Source organism: Saccoglossus kowalevskii, chromosome 4 (assembly GCF_978046115.1).
Source record: "Saccoglossus kowalevskii chromosome 4, keSacKowa6.1, whole genome shotgun sequence".
Taxonomy (NCBI): domain Eukaryota; kingdom Metazoa; phylum Hemichordata; class Enteropneusta; family Harrimaniidae; genus Saccoglossus; species Saccoglossus kowalevskii.
In genome coordinates this window covers 27,847,062-27,871,853 of record NC_140644.1, presented here as the reverse complement: position 1 = coordinate 27,871,853, position 24,792 = coordinate 27,847,062, and the positions used below count along the sequence as shown (strand labels likewise).

The following is a 24,792-nucleotide window of genomic DNA, read 5'->3' as shown; positions in this document are numbered from 1 at the left end:
CAAATCTAATGGGAAAAAAGAATTAATTTTATTTTTGTCCGCGCTCTTCAAAAAAATTGCCTGATAAAAACTCGAGAAACAAGGAATAAAAAAAGTCTGGCCTCATTGATAAAGCAATGTTCATAGACTGAGTTACGTTCTCAGCGAGACCCTGCGTTATGCGTGAAATCGAACGTTAACACATGAAAATCAAAGATCATAGTCGTGTCAAATATTTTTTTAATTTATTCATTTAAACTAGTAGTTTGAGATTTACAACAGTAAATTTATGTGGCCGCCGTTTCTCATGTGACCTAACATTTGCTGCGTTCCCGCGCGTTGTCAGTCTCGTCTCAGTAGTCTGAGGTCACGTTCGTTTGTCAAACTTGCTATAAGCACTATAGAGAACGTATTCATGAAAGTTATTCTACAGATCATATTAATATGAATTCTCCAAGGAAAACATTACATATGCTCTATGGTATATTTAGAAAATATTCACATACACTATAAATCAGTCTCCCAAAATAAACACAGCAGATCATATTAATAGGTATTGTAGTTTTGTTGTTCTTGATTCCTTCACTCACTCGTTTATTTATATCATGGCAGTTCTGTTGTTGTGCGCGCTCTGTACGAGGATCGCGTCATTTTTTGCTTTCGCTAGAAGTGAGACGAGCGTGTCACTGCATCTAGTTTTTTGTCTAGTTTCGCTGTCGACGTATCGTTTATGCTGTCAACAAGGTAGTAAAGTTTGGGAAGTTACTAGGGAATTTATTAGAAGACTTTTGCTTTGTTTGGACTTATTTCAGAAGCCGTATCGATTTAGTTAATTTATCGACGTCGTAGTTTACATGCCTGGGTTTACATGCCGAGTTAACACTCGTCGAAATTCACTATTGTTGTTCCATGTAGGTATATATTGTCACATTCCATGTACAGTATAAATCTATTGACATGAGATTCTCATACATTTTTAAGTGCATATGTACTGTAGAGGGCCGGCAAGGGGTATTTTTGTAAGCTGTAAACAATTGTTTTTATATTCGTAATAATTTAATTTAGATAATTAAAATAAAAAAACACAAACATAAACAAGGTGTAAAATGTAATCAGCTATTGCATCCGTAATTTGTGCAAAGATATTATCTTTGTAAGCGTATAAAGTTTTTTTCACAATAAATGTCGTAATTCGTACGCAATTTTGATTCTTAAACACAGATTATCAAGTATTAGAAACATGTAATTATGAATTTGCTTTACCTGTAAAGTGTAAAAACCAATTATTTACTGTAAATGGAACTTTCATTTTATTTTTTGTAATACCGTTTTTATTTCATGCTACCAGCTACCCCGTTGCCCCTATACTGTAGATGCGTTTAGTTTCACCACTAGACGCAATGATCCCTGGACCCGTCGTAGGCGGCAGTATTTTCATGCGAGGTCAATTTTGGATCACCTCGTAATTCCTAAACGCATAATTAGGACTAAGTCGAGAATCGATTTGGTGTACCAGAAAATGACGCTTATTTGAGTATAATTTTCCCTGTCAAGACAAAGTTCAGGTTAATAAAATAAGATTGACGACGTTTCTTCAGGAGAAAAAAGTGAATTATTTGTTGAAAAAAGCGGAGAAATATTGATACGCAAAAATCGTGACGTCGACTCTGCGCCAATCTGATTAAAATAAGATCCTGGTTAATTTTTTTTAATTTTTTTTTATATAATTACTATAATTATTATTTATTTTAATTATTTACTATAATTATTATTTATTTTAATTATTTTTGACGTTACAATTATTTTGCTGCAAGAATGGTTTTGTTCGTGAAAGCCACCGGAATCTGAACAACCCGCATAGGAACTCTCGTTCCAGAACCAGGCAATTTACTCAGCCAATCACAGAGCGTCTTACAAAGCGGTTAAACTCATGTTTTGCGCAAGCGTAGAACTCCAGATGAAAAACTGGCTGACCACATATGTACTGCTGCAGAGGTGAAGTTCGAGGTAGGTTTATGCGTGTTTCGATGAATTTCGTAATTGTTACTGACAAACAATCGTTGTCTCCTTGCATACTTCGCATATTGTCTTGTTTGTAGCTGTTGTCCTGCAGCGTAACTTTGCGTTCGATGGCCGACTGGTTATTTAGCTTCTCAGACTTGAAACTTTAAGATTACTGGTAGTACGCCCGTAGGATGCGTGCCTTGGCACACGTTACCCGAAGATTTCAGAACGCACTCGCATTTATCTGTTTTATGTGTTTTCGTAATGTCATTCAGTCGGCCAATTTTCGCCTGAGTCACAGCATTTTTAGTAACTTCTACTTTGGTCTACGATATCTATGTATATGAATACTAGTGAGCAAATTTATTGCAGTATTTGTCATTATTTTGATTTTTCGTCAAAAGATCAAATGGCGGTGTTGGCGTCGACAGTGTTGTGTGAACGTTTCGTAGTTTTTTTGTGGACATTGCGTTTGAAAATTTGATATACTCATGCAATTAACGATTGAAGTCATTTAATATTCAGCAGGAAGCTGCAATAACTTGCATATGTTTTGTCGCAATTGTGAAGATTATTTAAAGATAGACAGTACTGATGTTAGGTCATTATTTGAAGCTTGGCAGGCAGAGCACTTCCTGTTGTCCAGCCAGTTCAACCCTTACAAGAGCTTACTTGAACAAATACAACATTAGCAATAAAAGGCATACCTATAACCAAAAGGTTTTTTTCATAGATATTTAAAAGGGAAAAATTAGGTAAACTTGATTATCTACCCTAAATTACAAGTCAAAAACTAAAGGTCCGCCCAGTTTTTGATGTTTTTTCTTCTTTCTTATTCAATAAACACAAGTCGCAAATTACTAGTATTTTGTATTACTGCATCTAACAATGGCTAGTGTTTACCAGTACTGTCAATCTTTAACCAAAAAAAAGAAAATAAACTAGGATCTCACTAATACTACTCCCTGTCACAATCCCTCTATTCTCATTTCCAGACCAGGGATAGCAAGGGACTATGTGTACATTTTGCACTACCTGGTATCTTGCATTATTTGATTAAAAACTTAAGCCCCCAAACAAATGCATCTGACCAATGCTCATCTGTTCTATAGTAGTCAGAGTTATATTTCGATTCATGTTATTGTCTTATTAAAAACCTGGTAATACACTGCTAAAGTGGTACTACTTATACATGACTGTGACCTATGTTATATTTTTACTATTTAATTTTAAGGTCTTTGGGAAGTTCGGTGTCAGTTAAAAGAAGAACAAAAATTGGCTATAAAGTATATATTAGGTAAAAATGATGTACTTGCAATTCTGCCAACTGGATATGGGAAATGTTTTCAATTTTATAATCACCAACTGATGGAGTAATCATAATTGTATCACCTAGTGACCTTTGGTGTCCCTGATAAAAGACCAGGTATGTACCTAATAAAATGATTTTAGTAGAATTCTTCTTTACTTCCCCCTAAAAAAAATAATTCAATTGATTGATACAAACTTGATTAATTACAAATTAATGTTAATGTGCTCCTTTTTTTCTTTAGATATTTTTCATCAGAAATTGTGGTTTGTCAGCAGCAACAATAACAAAATTAAATCTCGATGCTGACCTGCCAAAATATATTTTTGGTCGCCAAAGGCTTAAATAATATACAAAATATGGTAACAAGATCATTTTATTAGTGGTTGATGACGTTCATACAGTTCCAAAGTGGTAAGTATATCACTCATTAACAACACATTGTACCACAGCGTTTTAGAATTTGTTGTTTAAAGCCATAACCATCAAATACGAGATCAAAGCATAGGTATCATCAAATTTGCTACAAATTAAAGCGGGAGGATTGTCACCTGTACACATGCAGGAATTGAGTCTCAAGTGATGATAAACAACACGTTAAAAATGCGTAGGCTTATGAGTAGATGCTTATTTGTAAACAATGACACGCTATGGCCATCTGCCATGCGCAGGTGATTATTCTCTACTTTAAACTACACGTATAACTATTTGATTTGCCGAAACTGCCCAATTTGTGACAGCCATAGTACAAATTAGTTAAATAATGCTTTACAAAAATTTGTTCTCACTCCTTCCAAGTTTCAAATCCTCAAGCCCCTAAGACAGAGGGAAAATGAATTACCGGTATCTATATTAAAATAATGTACACATGTTGAGTATCTTAATTTTTGCTCTTTACAGGGGAAAGCAGACTATTGCTCAAAGTAACAAAGACAGACGCAAGGAGCAGGAATGTGCACTTAGAGAGTATTTTTCCTATTTAGGAGAACTATGATCCTATTTTCCTGATGTGCATTGACCGCAACAGCATCCTAATTGTTACAGATCAAGGACAGTCGCCATTTCAGACTGTAATAATATAAATGTTTGTCCCAATAAGGCTAATGTTATATATGGTGTTTTGAAAATTGTATGTGATATCCCCTCAACTCTTTACTGGATGGTTGATAAGTTGAGAGAGGAAACTGACCAGTTTCCACGTACACTTGTCTACTGTTCATCACTTTATTATACATCTAGATTATATGATTACGTTGAAGAATATCCTGCCTCAATTTCTTACATTGGGATGTACCACTGCGAAACTGATTCTGTAGTATAAGAGTCTCACTTAAAAGAAATGACGAAAGTGTCACATACAGAGTTGCATATTATTTTTTGTACAACAGCTCTTAGAATGGGTATTAATTGATATGAAAAATTTTCATCATGTTATTCACTATGGTCCTTTATTTGATATAGAGTTGTATGTACAGGAATTTGGGAGAGATGACAAACCATCTCATTCCGTTATTGTGTATCATACTTAAGAAACACAAATGTATGCAGACGGTGAAACTTTATGAAGATTTTGCTTCAAGTTTGGAAATAAATCAATTGAAAGACAAAGTATTATATCACAGTTGTTGTGATATTTGTGTATCTAAGTGTTCATGTGGACATGGCAAAGATGAGAGTAGTTACCGGTATATTGAAAGACATCTTATTCATTACTGTGCAGATAGTGACAGTGTTAGCAGTGACAGTATAGAGTCTGATAATTGAGAATAGCTCATCAAGCACTGGTACAGAGGACTGAATATGCCATTGATAATAGCAGTGTGAAGTTGGTATAATCAGATTGGCATTGTATTTGTATTTCATTGTCATCTGATTAAAAACATTTGAAGAATAAGCATTTTCATAATGTTATTCAGTGGTAAATGAAAATTGATCACATTGTCACAATTTACAAGTGTGACATGAGGATCTGTATTTGTTATCCAACAAGTATCTCTGAATATGTGAAAATTCTTATTTTGGGGATATTTTTAATCCAATGTTGATACGATGCCAAGTAGATTTTGACAAACATCAATAATAAATAACTACCGGTAATTAAATTTGTAAAACCTTTTTTTTTACCCATTTTTCCTCAGTATGAGTCAGATATGTTATTTGTGATTGACTACAGAAATTGTAGTTAAAAGCTCTATCTTGCATATGAATTATTACTTGTAGTACAAAATTTCCTTTATTGGATCTGTCCCCATGCTGGGAATACATGTACAGAGACATCAGTTATATTATTTTTAATAAATTATTAACATTTGCCAATGTGTCTTAATTGCTGTGAAAACAGTTTTATATTTTGTTCCCTACACACATTTAGAACTATAAAACCATGTACCTAGGGTGATCCTTGTAGACAATACAACTGCATTTTATTTTTTGACCAAAAAATTTATTCTAACAGGCTAAAAACAATCATATCAGCTCTGCTGGGCACAGCCAACCATTTTTCAATCCAATAATTTCATCTGTATTCCGGAGAATCTTTTTTTCTGGTGTATCCACTGGCAAGATTTCCAGCTTTATTCAAAAACTCGTTTTTAAAACCAAAACTACATACGACATAGTAGCTAACAAACAGAAACAATCTGAAACTAAAAGAAACAAAATTAATAATTAGTTCACTTGTATTTACAGCTCCTATTCACGTTACGTCACAATAAATTATTCAATTATAGCGGCAAACACAGGGATTTCGCTGTAGTTTTCCTATTTTCCGCGGTTTTCTTCGTGAAATCCACCAATTTCGGACCATCGTCCTCAAAATAATTGATGAAAAAGTTTCGGAACCCATCAACAGTAGAAACTTGAGGCGAAAATAATGAAAAAAACTGCTGTTACGGCCCGACCTGATTTCAGGTCGGTAAAATAGAGCAACTCGCATAGAATAGAACTGTAGCTCTCTGATTTCGCGTTAACACAACAATGAACGAAATACCTGACAGCGAAACAAAGGGAGCTACAGAACTGCAGCTAACCTCCGACCCAAAATAACAAAAAGTGATTGATTGAGATCCATCATTACGAATGAATACAAACAAAATTACATGCACACATACATACATACATACATACATACATACATACATACATACATACACTGTCAGTTGACTAAAAATGTCTGTCGTTTTTTTTTACCAAGAAACGAATCTATAGATACACAATATACTTACCAATAACAACTCCGAAATCTTCACGCTGCCGAAAAACAAAATGGCGACCATAACAAAAACACTCGCGTAATCTTGCACATGTTACAACGAATTGATTGGCTGCTGTTTTTCTCGTAAATTGTGAGACTGGAACGAGAGTTCCTATGCGGGTTGTTCAGATCCAGGTGGCTTTCACAAACAAAACCATTCTTGCAGCAAAATAATTGTAACGTTAAAAAATAATTAAAATAAATAATAATAATTGAAGTAAATAATTTACATAAATAATAATAATTATAGTAATTATATAAAAAAAAAATAAAAAAAAAAATTAAGCCAACCAGGATCTTATTTTAATCAGATTGACTCTGCGCATGCAAAGAAGCGTCATGGAAATTGTCTACAGTACACGTACACACATCTTTCGATGACGTAGATTATTTTGCCCGGCCAACCGAGGACGCCGCACAGACATTGTACTAAAGGTAAGAGCTCTTGCCCTTTCCCACAAATTTCAATATATTCTTAACAATTGCTTTACCTCTAAAACTCTGCACACCATGCTATGATCATTCAGTGTTTTAAACTAAACGACTCATCGCTTAGCAAAACGGATTTTCAGGATTTATTGGCACATAATGTCGTGAATCAGGGAATCTAATTAGCAAAAAATAAATCGCCAAATATTGCATCGTTTATAAATGATGACAGCGATTTACTAGGCCTATGGCCTGTGAACTCATATAATTTGTGTGATGTGCACATGCACGGTGCGACTAGTAACAATTACTTAATCTACTGGTCCTTCACGGCCACAGTTGTCACGATGCATCTCAATAAAATAGCATCTAAACCCAAAATAAGGCTTAATACTTGTACATTAATAGTCTGGTCTATGCAGCCAGCAATAATGAAATTGCAAGAATGGCATTGGCCAAATTATGACCTCGGATGTAGCTATGTCTTTATAGTCTTTGCCCATTAATGTAATGTTATTGTCTATGAAGTATGTGATCATGACTAATCTTCATGATCATTTGTGATCACGCCACTGATTATTCGGTATAGGCTACCACACACTGTATAATATTGAGCAGAAAGTCATGCAAGAAATTACTTTCCATTCACCAAATTGGCATGGCTGGCTGTATTCACTCTTACTTGTTCATGACCATTGTTAGGCCCATTACAATTTTCTTGTTATTTGGACGGATTTTTGTCACATACAAAAAACGGCAAGAGCTGCAATGTGTACATCAGAGTGCTTTTATCATGATTGTGTTGTTGCTATTGTAGGTAAATGGCCACAGCAGGAATGTACATAACTGTCATTTATTAAGCAGAAACTGATAGGGGCCAATTCCTTGTATTCATGCTTACATATACATACACATCAGTGAAAGTTTTGCTGTCGCCAGCTGCTATTCTTGAAATAGTGCAACCGATCAACAGTTCTTGCCTCTCACCTCAACCTTAAACAATAACATGTGTTGTCATTTTTTATCAAGGTCAAATTATATTGTTATGGAAATGAGTTACATTTTTTTAAAATGAACAAAAGTTGATATAAATATCATCATGTAAAAAAAAACATTGTTTAAAATGATTGTATTTGATATAGACTGAACATGTTGGGAAAAAAATCTAAAATAATAAAATCCCTGCCTAACTACCCATTATTTTTTACTCTAATACTGGAAACACCAAATTTGTTTTTCATTGGCCTCATAATTGTTTGAGATTTTTTCAACATGGACCACATAAATAATGAGGGATGAACTGGGATTCTGTACAAACAGGTCCATGCATTTACATTCTACGTTTCTGGTTTGATGTTGACTCATTTACAACCCTGTCATTGGTGATACCAGGACTTTACTTCTTATAGCTTATGTGTGGGCTGTCTTATACAAACCATCAATGCTGTCTTTGCACATGGTCAATTCACTCCGGTTATATGTCAGATGACGCATTGCCATTGCCATGCGATAAATTCATTATTTTACAGGTTCTATCAGTCTGATGGGATTGATATCATCAATGATATTCCTATGAAGTACAATTACATTCCATATAGTCTTTTTGCACCTACTCTATTTCCTATTCATTCTGAATGGACAGTTGGATGAACATACAAAAGCCTAAAAGTAAGGGGGTATGTCACCTTGTGACTTTGCATGATATGGGTCTATAATACTGTCTTGTACAATGTTGTAAACAGTTAACTACTGGTTTTGTACAGTTTATTGTTGCTGTACATATACTTATTGAAAACAACAAGATCTAGTATTTCGACAATATGACTACTACCAAATTGGTTGTCAGTGGTGATACCTATCATTTTGATCTTCCGTCAACCATGAGTCGTTTACCTCATTATTATGTAAATGTGCATACCGTGTGTTTATTTTCATTGAGAGTATGCTTGAATGCATGGTAGTGCTTTCAGCATCCTCTCACCAGTTATTTACAATGTGCCTCAAGATTTAATTATGAAAAGTCCAATCATTTTCAAAGCATTATCTATTTTAACAATGTCCTTCACTGCCAAAGACCAAATATAATCATTGTTTCCGATCAAGTACTTTAACCTCCTCCTCTTGATTCAAATGACATAACCAAAAGACTTAAGACACCATCTACTTCCTATAACACACAACACCATATTCACATAATTGTTCATACATTGTATACATTGTCACAATATTTGAGATTCCTTTTGTATTGTAGTTTTCACGTGTTACAATCTTCATGAATATTGAACATCATAATTAAAGACATTGAAGATTGCGTTGTCTGCTGGCTAGTGGGGTAGCTATACTTCGTAGTTAGTTTTTCATACCAGGCATGACGATTGTGATGTCCTATACACATTCGATGATGGGCACTTTTGACACAGTTAAGGTATCATGTCTCCTGAAAGATTGGTGTTTTGTCAATGAACTATAAATCAGATCATTCGACGTTCAGTTCGTGGGTTTCATACATGTACACAATTATTTCATGATTATTTTCAAAATTAATTTGAATACAATATGAATGAATCAATCAGGGCCATTTTACTGATAAGAATGGCCTAAATACACACTTAAGTAATCATGTAAGGGAACTTATATTTTACTCGTATATTTGTACTCGCAAGTCATACATGTCTAATAAAGTTACATTTGAGTTTTACATTAAATCCACAATGAATGGAGTAAACGGAGTAGCAAATAAAAAAAGATTTATTGTCTATATTCGGTGACTGATCATGTATCCAATACAATCTTGAAGCAATACCTAACAAGTCGAGGTAAATTGAAATAGATTGTGCTCATGTGATCATTGAATAAATTGACAGAGAAACATATAGTATTCTCTTGGTAATCTGAATGTCAAGTTACATTTAACAAAATAAAACAAGCGTTACACATAACCCTGTATTGGCCAACATTTCTTCTAATCGATGATATGTCTTGTATGCAACATAGTATAAATCGTCCAGTTAATTTTCAGTTTAAAATGGTTGAGTGTAATAGTTGATAAAGAACTATGCGCTCATAAAAAATGGAAAAAGGGTTTTGTTTGAAAGGATGTCTCAACTAAGCTGAACCAGTACACTCACATTATAGTGCACAGTCAAAAACTGCAAGTTACGATTTAGACAGTTATGAGGCGACAAATCATAAGCCAATGTGACTAGGAAAGAAGCTGCATAATGAGGAACAATACACAATTTTTTATTGAAAGAATCTTTTAGATATCTAGTTGATCCCCGGCATTATTACTGGGTTGTGTATGATCAGCTGAGAGTATGTTAATTTACTATATATGAAGAAAGGTTATAGGTCAGCAGTATAATGGTATATATATAGAACTTACATTAATTTGGATTTATATTGACATTACAGACATACTTTGAGTAAAAGTTAAATTTAAATATTACTGGCATTGCTTGTCAGTTCATCTTAGAAATTATATTCGCATCTACAACACTTTTGCAAAGGCATGGACAAAGGGCTTGTGTCTTAGCTTCAGGCCATTCCCGAATATTGCCAATCTCTTGGATGTTACATTTCATAGATTTATGCTGGGATGAATGCGTTGAAATTAAAACTCTAAAAAGGAGGGCCATTGACATCTATGTTAGAAGAAGTGGACATCTTGCCCTTAGGTATGAGATATGACCTGTTAATATGATGAAGTTGCACCAATCGAAGCAGAAAGTCATGGTGAGTGGAAAGCGGTCGCATGGATCTTTGCTTTCCTGGCCGTAGGTCAGTTGACAAAACATTGTAATAATGAGTGTGGCAACGATGGGTAACCAAATGTATAAATTCTTAACAATGTTAATGAAATTGTATGATCCTTCAACTAATAGATATTCAAAATGAAAAAAAAAATTCAACTAATAAATTATGTATATGAAATCATCCTATATTCATTGCAGCTCTTAAGTAACTGTATCGCCATATTAAACTATGTTCTAACTTATTTTCAAAAATGAATTCCAGGTACATGTCGTGTATTGAGTATCAGCAAGCATTAATTATTTATGACATTTAGACAAGTTCACTTTATTATTTGCAGGAATAACTATATTTCTCTGCCACAAGAGTGGTTTATGTAGATATACTTTAAACAAAATAGACCCCATGAAGCTCATGACTAGTATTCATACTTCTGGCGGTAAAAAGATGGAATTATGTGTACACAACCTGAACAGCGCTCACACAATATCCTGCTATTGTATAACCATTTTATTTCTGAATAGTGAAATAACTCTATTCGTGAACAGTCTACTATCATACTCCTACACTACATCGTATAACAAAAGTCCTAAACCAATTACGACGATATTCCTGATCAGTGTATTCACCGTGTTCCTGAAAAATGTACCTATCTTAGTAGTGTGCAATTTGTCCACAATATATGTTACCAAACCGTATACCCATATTGTATGCTCAGTAAACAGTAACAGTAAACTATTTTCGGTTCGTGTTGGGAAACCGGTGGACAGGACACATAAGAGTCTATACCAGTCTCATCACGGTGCATTTTTTCAATGAGTTCATCCATTGTTGCAATAGGTGAAACCCGCCACCTGATTGTTAGTGATACGCGACAATGCGACAGGCACAGGTTTCCAAAGATGTTTTGTCCAAAATCTTTTAGAAGTTTAATTTGTTTTCTATTTGCCAGAAACAATAATTATTTTGTTTTTGTTGATCACGTTATTTCTTTTTTGTAAATTTTCAGTAATGTTAGAAACAATGGCCAAGAATTTTTTCATATAAGATTTTTTCTTCAATTCTTGCACTATATAGTTGTTTTTTGTGTGTGTTGGTAAATAAATGGTTCATCTGACGGTGAACAATTGGAACAATTTTCGTCAGAGGGTTGGTTCCAGTCGAAAAGCAGTATAAATTGATTGTTGATGCTGTTTGGTTTGATTGTTCATGTTGATTATATCCAGTATTTAAGTTCAGGTGCCGATTGAAAATAATCCCAGGTGACGAGAAACTAATTTGCTGAGACTTGACCTTGTTTAAAGAACGCCCTCTTTATGGCATTAAGGTAGAGATGCAGTTTATTTGGCTTGCTTTTTAATTGAGTAATTAGACAATGAAGATGGTATTATATATCCAACATGTCATATATTTTCTGAAAGCTTATTATACAAACTTTGTAAAACTTGTTTTTATTTTAAATATCCAGAATGCGTTTTTGATTTTGGGTCAAAAATATGCTTTTTTGGACAAAAGTGGTTTAAAAAAAATTAGCTTAAAAACTTCAAGTCCGTTTGTGGGTAAAATTACATCACTGGATACCTTGGTATACTACTAATTCAAATGCGTCCACTCATCTCTCTAACGGCTTTCAAAGTCGCACAGCATGACCTCAAAGTTCACTCTTTTCTATTTTTGCATAATTTATATATCCATGTTAATTGCGGACTTGTTATTTTTGTTCCACTCGCCGTAATAAACTGTCCGGACGCATTTTGAAGGGGGAACACCTTGTCAATAATGTGTGAAAATTTCGAGGCAAATGGCCAAAGCGTCTATCAGCTATTTTAATTTAAAACCCAAGAATTCACCAAAAATAGAAGACGAGAAAAAGGCTAATTTGCATATTTGCGCGTTAAACCGGGAATTACTGCTTTGTCATACTTTGTCATACTTTCTAGACTATTGAAATTGAAAGTTAACCTATAGACATATACATTTTATGTAAAATCGTTTGACCAGAACAACTGCTCTTGAATTTATAAATCAGAAACACGTCATTCATACCAGTGTTTTGATGGGGTCGGTAAAAACACGTGGCAATGCCCAGTAAATATGACGTAATCTCATGAATTATTAAACAGGGGGCGGTCCTAGGAAGGGGACCTTTTATCACGATCAAAACATCTTGGCTTCTCTTCGATGTATTTTCAATAAAAAAAATCTACGAGTATTTCAGAGCCTATGGTTTACCGTGAAGAGTACAAAGTGGGATATTAAATTATTTATCCTTGATGATTGTTATGTAGTATTGAGAACAAACTCCAGGAAGCGAACGCACAATAATGAATAATCGCGTAATCCTAGAATCGAAACACGAGGCACAGAAGTTTTGTTCATCGTTTCCAATCCCATTTTTCCCAGTGCAACATATTTGTTAAAAGAAATATTTGAAATCTGTTCGTTTTTTAAGGAGGCACTTTTTTATTTTTTCCGATTTTGGCAACGCTTTATTCAGGGATTTTCTAAGACAGTCGCAGACAATCAGCGCACGGATGTACGTATAAAACATGCTGTTGTACTACCGGCGACGGTCGCCTGCAAGAAGAGAGCTCCAGCTCCTAACGTAAAAGTTTTAAAATTTCGACCGGTTTTAAATAATTTGTCTTGGAAATCTGACATGTTTTAAGAGTGCAAAATTAAGGTGCATTTTCGAGCGGTTGAATTTTTCTGAATAGAAATCGGCAAATGAAAAAAATAGGAGTGTGAAACAGTGTGCTTTGTTAGTTTAAAAAAAATGGAATGTCCGTCAAATTGACGTAAACTTACCCATTTTTCACGGAAAAAGCAAAGGTCGTGGCCGAGTTGCAGGCTAAAAAACTCAAAAATCAAAACAACTTCATCAATCAGTATTATGACAAGGAAAACAAAACATCAGACGCGGAGAAGCGGTCAGCGCGTCAAAAGAGTTGTTACCGTAATGTATCAAGTTACCTCTCTCTGTGATTTATTTTTCATTGAAATTATTTGGCTGTTTTCAATTAATTTTACGTACCTCTGCAATTTATTTTAGCATTGTCAGTTGTTTGCTTCATTGAATTAAACGGAGTTCGTCCGGTTGCAAACAAAGCTGTCTCGCACCACCTAGCAAAACTTGTGAATGATCGAAGTACAGGTACCCATTGGACAAAAGATACACAAAAGTTTGTATCTCCCCGACCCAGTGCAATATATCCGGTTAGAATCAAAGCTCACGTGTCCCTTATTTAAGGGACCAGATTCTGCCGTAAATTTTCGGACATTTCAATCATTTCTGATGTCTAAAATAGAGTCTAAGTTTTACCGTAGTCATTGACGCCTATTCAAGAGTATGATGTTTATTGTGACTAGCGTGAATGGGTAAGCTTCGTTTCGACAATGAGCAGTTATCACTGTAAACAATGTTAAATTATTCTTCACATGCTCAGTTTATTTTTTGAGAACAATTATTTAAAAATAAAATCTCTCAGTCAATCAGAAACTCGGATTCATGTCTTCAGGGAAAGCCATGTTTGGACGCTCACATCGATTTTGTTTTTCGTTCGGTGGGCTGATGCCTTCAGTGTAGCTTTTGCCTCTTCCGACATACAAATCATCTGAATCTTCTTTCTACCTCTCTTTCTTTTCACACCACGCATAATGTATTGATAAAAATTAGGAAAAAACGCTGAGGAAATATAATGTTTGGTTTGCTAGCGAGCGAGAACTGATTTGAGAATAATTGCACATGCGCGTGAATTGAATGAACTATGACCCGTACAATTTCGATTTGCATATTGTCAATCAAAGGTCCTGTTATTTGGTTACTCATGCAAATTAGGCAATTGGACATAAACATTGCCACGTGTGAGTGTTTTTTTTATTTTTAACCAGAAAAGAAACAGCAATGTTAACGGTGTTCCAATAAGAATTCATTGGTCAAATTTTCACAGAATGTTCTTTAGATAAAAATCTATATAAAAAACGAAAAAAACTTTTTTTGATTGAAATTCACAAATAAACTGCATCTCTACCTTAAATGGCTTTCGTTTGAAGGATCATCAAATCACTGTACTGTAAGTTAATAGCGCCATCATCGACGATTCTTGTACAGACTCATTTTTGAACTGTTGTGCCCCATGAAACAGAATATCAATATTTTCAGATAACTTTGTGCCAAATATTTGTGTTCCAGTGACGGAAAAAACTAGAAGTGTAATTGCTTTGACCAAGACTACATTTACCTGAGAATCTAATTCATTTAATGATAGTTCTATATTATTACGGTCATATAGAAAAGAAACAATTTGCATTACACAGTGTAGTTTCGCGGTGTATTTCTAATATTTGGGTTATTTGCTAGTTAACTTGAGTACTTGACTTGAGTACATTTGCATACACGCTAGCAATGCAAATGTGGATAACTGAATGCATTTTACGTGTTAGTGTGAAAGTCTGGGTAATGCTGTATGCTGTATGAATATGATATCTGTACAGTTGAGAGAAATTGATCAAATCACTATGTTGTTTGCTGAAACGTTGATTTGTGACGTTTTTATCACTGGTATAAACATTGCAGTGTTAATATCATGTGTTTGTATCGCATCAAGTGATGTTATATAGAATGGTGACGATGACAACTGTTGGTCCGTTGTGTTGTTCGTGTACTCAGAGCTTGTTACGCAACCATCGGTTTTCCACGTATATAAGTGGATTTGTTGCGTATTGATCTGGGTAAAAATCAATTTAAAGAACAGCATTTTCATTTACTGTTTATGTTTGAGAATTAAAAACAAACATGTTATAGTGCATTTGTATACAATATACCGAAATTCATGTTTCAGATATAGCAAAGAGATATAGCTCTTTATACATTTTATTCGTGTGAATTATTCGATTTTTCAATTGCAAAATACAAATTTTACAACAGTGTCATGTACTTTAAGCTCATTCTTGTGACCCCGGAACAAACTTTGGAAATGATAGTTTTTTTATCTATTGCGGTCAATACACCCATATGGACACAGAGTAAATTATAATAAAACTAGATATAAAGGAGATATTGATCTTCTACTGCAAACACAACAAGTTAATTGTTACTTTGAATAGCTTTGTCAGCTATGCCTGATATCTTGTTTCCATGGCAATTGCTACGTTTGCACGGTAGCATTCTATCGGAGCCGAACTACTGCGCCTCCCATCGATTAACACCGATTAATCTTCAGTGCCTTTACACGGGGCTAAACGAGAGCCTAGATCTGCCCATGGAGGTAAAAATAGATGATCTGTCAGAGTCAGTCCAGTTCTACCACAGCCAAATGGTACATATAGCCCTCAAATACTTAGTATGCAAACAACATTTGGTGTTGTGCATGTGTTGTGGCATGGCACGATGCTATTAAGCTGGGAGAAGTCACAAGTATGAGACAATTATGATTAAGGTATCTTGAATAAACAGAATACACGCCAGCTGGCATACGATAAATACCATCTTGTAATTGTTCAACTGTTGTGATAAAGTTGTCAACTTAAACCTAGTAGGAACATGTTGCCGTACAGTGACCGCGATTTGTATCTTCGATGTCTTCAACAAGTTTCTTGAATTTCCATTTGATCTGTTCAATCGTCCTTTCGAGTTATTTTCGCGTAATTTCGTACGCCATTTTTCTGTTTCCTGTTGAACTATCAATCTGCCGCAGTGTTTGTTTACTCTGTCCTCAGACAACTACTTATTAGATGTCCGAGCTCTGTCAAATATATGTTAGGGCACGCACCTCTTCGTCAAGTTAGAAATTACGCAATATTGCAAACGACGCTGTCTCAGCCATAATTAGAATGAGAGGTTACTTGAGGAAGTCGACTGACGGCGTGATTTCGGCCCGATAGTTCGGCCCCAATGCGTATACACGGTCGGAGCCCTGTGGGGGCCTAACCCTGTCGGAGTTCAACCTGTGTGTTTATTGAAGCCGAATCTGTATATGTGTATTTTTGCTCGAGCCGTAGCCGTAGAGCTCCGATAAAATACTGTCATAACTCGGTGGCGGAATTAGTTTAGATAGTAGTTGACCATCATAAACTCTCGGGACGATGGCAGGAAACTGCACATTATTATTTTCCAATGCTGCCATCGCGTCAACTCTTGACCTAGTTAAACGTTATTATATGAATTGTAACTTCTCCTCGACCTAGTTTACAAAGGCAGTAAACACAGTCAGCTGGCACACACGTGATAATAAAATAAATGCGATATTTACTGTATGGGGCCGCCATCTTTAATGTGGCATAAAACTAACTAAGAGACAAGTTGTGAAACGCGTTTTTCAGATTCCTACAAATTAGGACATTAATGCCAATTTTTCACAGAATTACGATCCGTTAAAGTAATATTAAGTCAACCGATAACAAAATTCGGCCGGATTCGTCGTTTTTGTTTGGAAAAATCCTTTTAGTACTAACACCTAATGACACGAAGAACATAGAACACTTTCAGCAGCCAATCAGCGACGGCCTTACAGTTAGATGACAATTTCGGTTTCAAATACCCCGGGAAAGTGTTCTATGTTCTTTGTGTAATTAGGTGTTCGTATCTATATAATTATATTTTCCTTTATGTGCGGCCATATTATCAATAAGATTGGCATTCATTACAAAAAAAGCTTAGACATACTAGTATTTCGTGTATGCATACCATATTTATTCTTAGCAAAAACAATGAACATATATTTAATAACAAGTATTATCTGTAGACAGTTAATGTTGTGTTATTTCAATAAATCCGACGGTGTATTACAAAACTCAATACTAATATTAAGGTGGATGATTTTCGAAAATCTTCAATCTCTTGTGCATCTGCACACACACACAATCTGCATATGACTTATCATGCTACAGTATAAGAAACGCTATGCGACAGCGGGGTATTGTTGAAACGCCATGTGACAGCGGGGTATTGTTGAAACGCCATGTGACAGCGGGGTATTGTTAGGACAACTCCCCGATGTCCCAAGGTGTTAGCTACTCATACAGTGGCTGCTTTAATATAATTTGAAGTACAAATGAAGGTCAATATAATTTCCCAATCAATAAGCAAATCACCACTCAAAAAACAGGACCACATCTGCTTTACGACTTCACTGCGTAATACAACTCCCTCCACTCAACAGCACACTGCAACTTTCAAACTAGCTGATTTCAAGAACCAATTACAATATAGTGAATCAAGGCGTCATTTCCGTGCGTCTACTTAATTGACTACAAAAGTAAATGTGATATATATGGCATCAGACTCCTTGACTATTAATATAATAGTAATGGTAAATATTAATTGTTTTCGAGTTGACACAAAAAAGCTATATAATTATACTAGGGCTGGTTATTATTTTACCTGCATGTTCGCAAATCCGTCACAGCAAAACATCCTATAACATTTTGTATATTGCCACTGAGACAAATACACAAGATGCATTGGAAATAATACACCACTTCGGCACTGATATCAGCATTCGACGCGTGTGTATTTGTTGCTCACGGAAATAGCATAACGAATACAAAATACATATCACAGAGAAATTAATTGTTGCTGCAATAATGTATATTAAGCCTTTGAACGCCAAAGTAAACTTTTTTCATCTTCACAAAATGAAGCTGCAGTATTTTTATTTCATATTTTTCCAAATTGTTGATTGTAGACAATGTGAAATTATGTCTATTAGGTAAAAATAAACGAAATTTTAGACATAAAATTGCAAAATACACCAAAATTAAAGCGGTCAAGAAGTTAACAACAAAGTCATATTAAAGATGCGATATGGACAAAAACATTTTTTAATATTGCTCTTTGATAGTCTATACTATAGACCAAATCAGATTACAGTTTTATCATAAACTAAAAATGGTGCATTTTCAAGACGCATAATAATATTGTTAGATAAAAAACAACTAACAATAAGCATGCGCAATGACTGTCATTGTACGCACCAAAACTACCAGCATCGCATGTCTGTCAAGGAATGTAATTGTTTCTCTGAACAAATATTCCAGTATGAGCTTACAAGAACAGCGTTTTCAAGTCACAATATATCATTTTCCAAAGTAGTCACACATGTATGAAACAACAGTATTGCCACTAGCATGTTTTCATCCACATTGCATCTTTAATACCCAATTTATCCATTATGCATATTTAAATTGTAATTAAATGCTGTTATAGAACAGATAATCAGATATACTAACAACACAATTACTATAATAGTATGATAATGTAATTCGTCGATAATGACTTGAAGTGAATGCAATTAAGTCAGATGAAGATCAATGTCGAATAGTTTCTCTCATTGGTCTAGTGTTAATATAATGAGGACAAAATACAAGAAAATTAATTAGTTGACTCATAATAATTCAAAATTCAAAACGTGTTATTACTAATCACAACTCTTTAACAAAAGCACACGTCTCTCCAAAGTAAGATATATGTATCCTGGAATACTAAATCATCGTTAAACGGTTACACAATACATAACTGCACACACGTTACAAGATAAAACATATAATGCTAAATATTATTTAATAAATCACAGCTTGATTATATTACAAGGTTCTTCATTCCTTTTGTTGATATGTAATCAGTTCTTTCCACGTGTCATGGACATGCTGTACACAAATATCGCCAGGGAAAAATTCTGCCATTCCTTTGATGTCAAGCTTACTCGTCTTCAGTAAAACGTCACGCAGCAATCTGAAAGAATTGGAGCTTATTTCTAGTGACACATAAAGCACTGACCTACCCATCCATTAATCAGAAATCAATAGTTGTTCAGTGGACATATACATTACATTTAACAGTACATATACACACATACATTGGCCATAGTAGGATTAGGCTTAAGTTTATTATATTACTCGCATCGAAACTGCTTTCAAACAGACAGAAAAAAACAGACAAACAGATCCAACATATTTAAAGTCCTTTACAAATTGTTACGTTCAACATTAACTGTACATACCGCTTGGCAGTGACATTATGGTCTTCGTGTACTTGACATCCTAGCATAACTACAATATATCGGTGCAATTCATCTACGAGCTTATCAATGTCTATGTACGGCAAAGCTGATCGAAGATTCTCTTTCTGTTCGGCAGTCAGTTCAATCCGATATGCATCATTAAGGAAATCGAAAGGATCCTAAAAATAAACAGACACAGCTTTGTATTATATTTGTCTATATTTATTCCTGAGATATATGCATCAATTAAACAATACAATGAGATATGGAAAGAATGCTATAGAGTTTACCTGTGAATTCAGAGTCAATCTTCTGTCACGCTCGGTTGCTAACAACTTCCATAGAGCTATGATATGTCCCAACTCGCACGAATATTTCACCTTTGGAAATACAAATTGATTGAATAAATATAAAGCTAACAATGCAAACATTTCAATGTGAACAGTTTCTATATACTTAATTTAAAGCACAAATCACATACTAATATCAATACTGAGGCACACATTGAGGGTGATAGAACACGCACATGACACAGAATACATAATGAAATCTATAACTTGTTTACAGGGCAAAATAACGCCAATGTACTGAACAATTTTGAAAAACACACATCATACCTTCATTAAATCTTTGTCCATTTCAAGTATGTCCTGCAAATACTTGTTTAATGGCGTCTTCGGAATTTCACCAGATGATGCCAAGAAGTCAATGGCAACATCCAAACACATAATCGAATCGTTTATATCTGTCATAGATTTCATATCAAATAGAATCCGCCTTTTGGCCGATTTTGATAGACCAATCTGAAAGTTCAAATTAAACATAGACGAGGATTTTTAATAATTGGTTACATTTAAAATAAATTTATAATCATTGACAGCGGCGGCGACACGAAATTTTACACAGAGGGGCGAGATATGCTCACCAACCTCGCGATATAAGGATCGACTTCACTAGGGGGTCTGGAAATCTAGACCCTCCAAAACGCTATTTCCTGTACTTTGAGGGGCAAATTTTGCTGACACAATAGGTTTCAGCTTGATTTTAGAGGTGCGACGCCCCCAACATTTTTTGCCGTCGCCACTAATTGAAAAGATATATTAGTAATATTAGTAATTACGTTTGATATTCTTGCCATAACGCTCACATACGGTACATTCACACCGTATACTAAACAATACAAATGTGTACACTTATGGCAAATTCTGTTTCAACCCCTACAGATTCAGATCATCAAATACCGTGACTACCTACCTGTGGTATTTTGTCTTCAAGCGTACGGAAAATTCTAGGATTTCTAGAATCTTGACGAAACATTAACTGATTATTATTTTTTAGTATTCTGCTTTTTCCCATTATAAATCTTTCTTCCAGCTGTCGCTCAATGTTAATAACGTCATATTCCACGAGTGTTCCTTTCCCGATTTCCAAAGAGTAGTTGCAGTTGGACAACACCAATGGTAACAAATCTTTTTCGGGGTCATACCATATCAGATGAGCTGCAGTTAGTGCACTCGGTTCACAGGCATCGCCACTGAAATATAAGTATTGAACACAATATTAGCACATGCATGCCTTTGCTACGACCTAGATGTACCGAATGTAGCATGTTTTACGCACGCAGTGTCCACACTGGAAAACATAAAATAAACGAGCAATTGATATTACTGTTATTTTGGTTTGTAATTTGAAATACTGTGTTGGTCATTCAATGTTTAAAATGAATTGACCACGTTCTGATTATTGATTATTGTGTTTACTGGATATCTGAATCGCCGTGCCGTCGTGTGATATAAACTACACAAATTGACTGGCTACATTCGAACAACTGCATAGGTCGTGTCCCCTCTCGATTTTTGTCGCTTACAAATATCTGGGATTGAATAGAAAATAGTATGCTATGAAATCCTATACTCTTTTACATTTGGGAAATTAGGTAACAAAAACAACCATTAAACATTTAATTTAGCCCCGCTTCCCTCTTCTCCGCTCACAGAATAACCAGTATTTTTAATAGTTGTGAGTATGACCGAGTAATCCAACAGTGACAATGATATACATACCTCTGCGTTTGATCCTTTTTAATAGATGTATACATGTCAATAAATTCATTCTGCGTGTCAATCAAGAGGTCAGTCAAGGCAGTGGAACACTTCCCATGGCCTTTTATTGCTGGAAGAAGAACTTCAATACCGCCATCCAAATCGATGTCATTTTGATATAACTGTACTGGGAAGCCTGTGTATAAGTAAATACATATCGAATTAAATATGATAAATTTGCTAACATGGTATTACTATAAACATTGTATTGTAAGCAAGTAAAATGCCTATATTTACCATGATCTTTAAGATTCTGTCTCAGTATATTCCAAGCCTTGGAAAAACTATCAACCAATTTTTCATATTGCATGTCATGATCTAAAATAAAAATATGTAAATTGCTATATACTATCCTGGGTGCTAAGTCAATATATAAAAGAAAGCATAGAAAGAACCCCCGTGTGCTGCGAGTGCTGGAAACACATTAAAATTGATTCAAAATTAGCCTTTCAAACAAGCCTTGCAACTAATATTTGTCTGATATTTGAGATGCACAGCGTCAAAACAATGTGATCCACGTTTTAGAAATTGCAAAAAATACACTTGATTTGACATCTGTGGTTTTCAGTCAAATTAATTTCAGAGCACTTCTGCCACTAATTCAATTTAAATATGATATTTTAGATATCAGAAATGAACTAATAATAATTATACATCAATATGCATGTTTTTCCACATTAAACTAATCATGTCCTTGAATTACCCAAATGTTCCAAATTAATTATTATGCAAATTAAGTAATTATATGCATAGATTTAGGTCTGTGATGGTATGGTATGATAATATAATGGTTAATCCTAAACAAATTGGTGGAAAGCTGAAAAGTAAATTATTATGCAATTCCCAAACTAATTATATCTGTCTAATTAATATGCAAATGGAAAGGTGACTAGAACTAACAAAATTATGAATTATTATGCAAAATAGGTAATTATATAGACTGAGAAGGTATGTACATTGTCCAAGAGCATGTACCAAGTGCCAAGGATCATTGAAATTGACACGAGATATCGGTGTAAAAGCCGAAAATTGGCTAATTATGCAAATGTGTTGTTAAACATACACGGATTGTAAACCAAAAATTAATAAGGTCTGTGAATTGTGCTAGAGGACCTATGTAACAAAGTTTCATTGAAATGTAAGGATTAGTACTTGAAGTTTCAGCGGCAAACTGAAAATTAAGTAATTATGCAAATTAGGTAATTCATATGCGCGGATATTTGAACCTGTTAAATATATGTATTAGTCCAAAGCATCTATGCATTAAGTTTCATAAAAAAAAAAACAGAGATATCATTGGGACACACAGACACACCGACATACACACATACGTACAGACTCCTATTATGTGCTTCGTATACGGAATGCAAATACCATTAAATAGACGAACACTATACGCTCACACAGGCAGACAGTTTTTGAGACCCAAATACTAATTATAAACGAATAAATATACCGAATAAATCATAAAACATGGCAATGCATGAATTCGTGTATGAACACAAATATATAATTTTAACAAATTAAAATAGCGTTTTTTTATTGGGTTGGACACCTCTTTCCTTTGCATGAGCTTATAATTTCAGCAGGTTCAGCTTGACCAAGAATCGATTTTACAAATACACCCGACGCCATTCTGTGCGCTTATGTATTCCCCTTCAACAAACACACATAATGACATAATTTATAGATATAATGTCTAAACACGCTTCACAGACTCTTTATCGAGAAAAACGAAGACCAGATCTCAAAAGTTATTGGCGTAAATTCGGGAGGGAGGTACTCGTGTCCGTGAACACAGGAATGTTATATATCTATGATGCGATAGCATTTTATGAGGACATATAGTTGTGTCATCATCTGATTGTTTTTTACAACGATACTTGTTTTTGTCCCTCAGAGAGTGTTCAATTTTCTCACATCATCACTTCCACTCTTCCATTTATCAATGTAACCATGTATTTGGCAGCTGACGTGATGATGGGAGTGGACATAAGATTATTGAAGGGACAGAAATTAGTCGCGTGGCTCTCTCACTCTGAACAAAATCTGTATATAAATCGTGTTCTACCTTGGGAGGACATGTCGTCAATAAACTGTCTAATTGTTAGTTCAGATGCCTCTTTCATATCTATTCTTCTATGGTATTTATTGATGAGTATTTGTTGCAGACGGATAATATCAGGTAAGTACTTCAGAGCCCGTAATTGATGTTCCTGTTGTAAAAATAGTAATAAACTTTATGTAAGTAACTGTTATTAGCGACCGTTTAATCAGTATATTACACACTCGATTTGAATAAAAACCATATCACACGATTCCCAGTTCGCCAATTAAAACAAATACAAATGTGTAGTATCCTTCCACCATTTTCTTTCGTGTGATTACATTTTTATATTTTTAAATAATGGAATATAAATCTAAGGTCAGTACTTTGGGCTTAAAACAGGTCTATAGGCACATTCTCTAAAACGAAAATATGATATTTACTCTATTAAGAAATTCCCGAAGAACTCTGCAAGATTCGGTTCCTTTGCCGTCGTTATTCTCTGCCAATGTATGGACAAGATGTTGCACTGTTATTCTTTCGCGATATATCCATATCCCAGGGTGTTGTAATAAGGATTTTGGCTTCACGTCTACTTGTGGTGAAATCAATTCATGAACCAGTTTATACAGTTGGTTGTTGACGAGATTGTTTTCAAGATGAACAATTCTATTTGCAGTATGTAATTGTTTCGTAATCCCCTATAAGAATGAAAAAAAAGTTTAGACATGTAAAATATTAACCCAGGCATATCGATGTTAGAAAGAGGACTCAATGCAAACTATTTTGTTAAATATTAGCGCCTAATTATATACCAATCTCAGCCATGCAGTTGATATGTGAACTATGAGATAAAAGATCCACATATGTGCCGTAATGGTGAAGTAGTTAAACCAAATCGCACAGACATGTGCCAG

The 24,792-nt window shown here is 34.7% G+C and overlaps 1 protein-coding gene and 2 long non-coding RNA genes across 3 annotated transcripts in view; 1 reads left to right on the top strand and 2 right to left on the bottom strand.

The window, feature by feature from the left end:
• Nucleotides 1–1,918: 1,918 nt before the first annotated feature.
• LOC146747247 (uncharacterized) lies at nt 1,919–3,258 on the top strand. Its single transcript, XR_014929200.1, has 2 exons — nt 1,919–1,986; nt 3,218–3,258. It is a non-coding gene; the product is annotated as an uncharacterized LOC146747247 (long non-coding RNA).
• A 2,455-nt stretch (nt 3,259–5,713) lies between these two features.
• Nucleotides 5,714–6,580, bottom strand: LOC146747246 (uncharacterized). The gene is made up of 2 exons (XR_014929198.1): nt 6,517–6,580; nt 5,714–5,937 (listed from the first exon to the last, which is right to left on the bottom strand). It is a non-coding gene; the product is annotated as an uncharacterized LOC146747246 (long non-coding RNA).
• A 10,816-nt stretch (nt 6,581–17,396) lies between these two features.
• The window catches only part of LOC144345639 (E3 ubiquitin-protein ligase rnf213-alpha-like), a 31,841-nt gene continuing 24,445 nt past the window's right edge, over nt 17,397–24,792 (bottom strand). The window contains exons 49-57 of the mRNA XM_085498364.1: nt 24,319–24,576; nt 23,900–24,044; nt 22,066–22,146; nt 21,790–21,964; nt 20,981–21,260; nt 20,344–20,529; nt 20,017–20,106; nt 19,727–19,905; nt 17,397–19,458 (exon numbers count right to left, since the gene is read on the bottom strand). Of these exons, the coding sequence (XP_085354490.1) occupies nt 19,323–19,458; nt 19,727–19,905; nt 20,017–20,106; nt 20,344–20,529; nt 20,981–21,260; nt 21,790–21,964; nt 22,066–22,146; nt 23,900–24,044; nt 24,319–24,576 (1,530 nt within the window). The 3' untranslated portion in view covers nt 17,397–19,322. The remainder of the gene's footprint in view (nt 19,459–19,726; nt 19,906–20,016; nt 20,107–20,343; nt 20,530–20,980; nt 21,261–21,789; nt 21,965–22,065; nt 22,147–23,899; nt 24,045–24,318; nt 24,577–24,792) is intronic.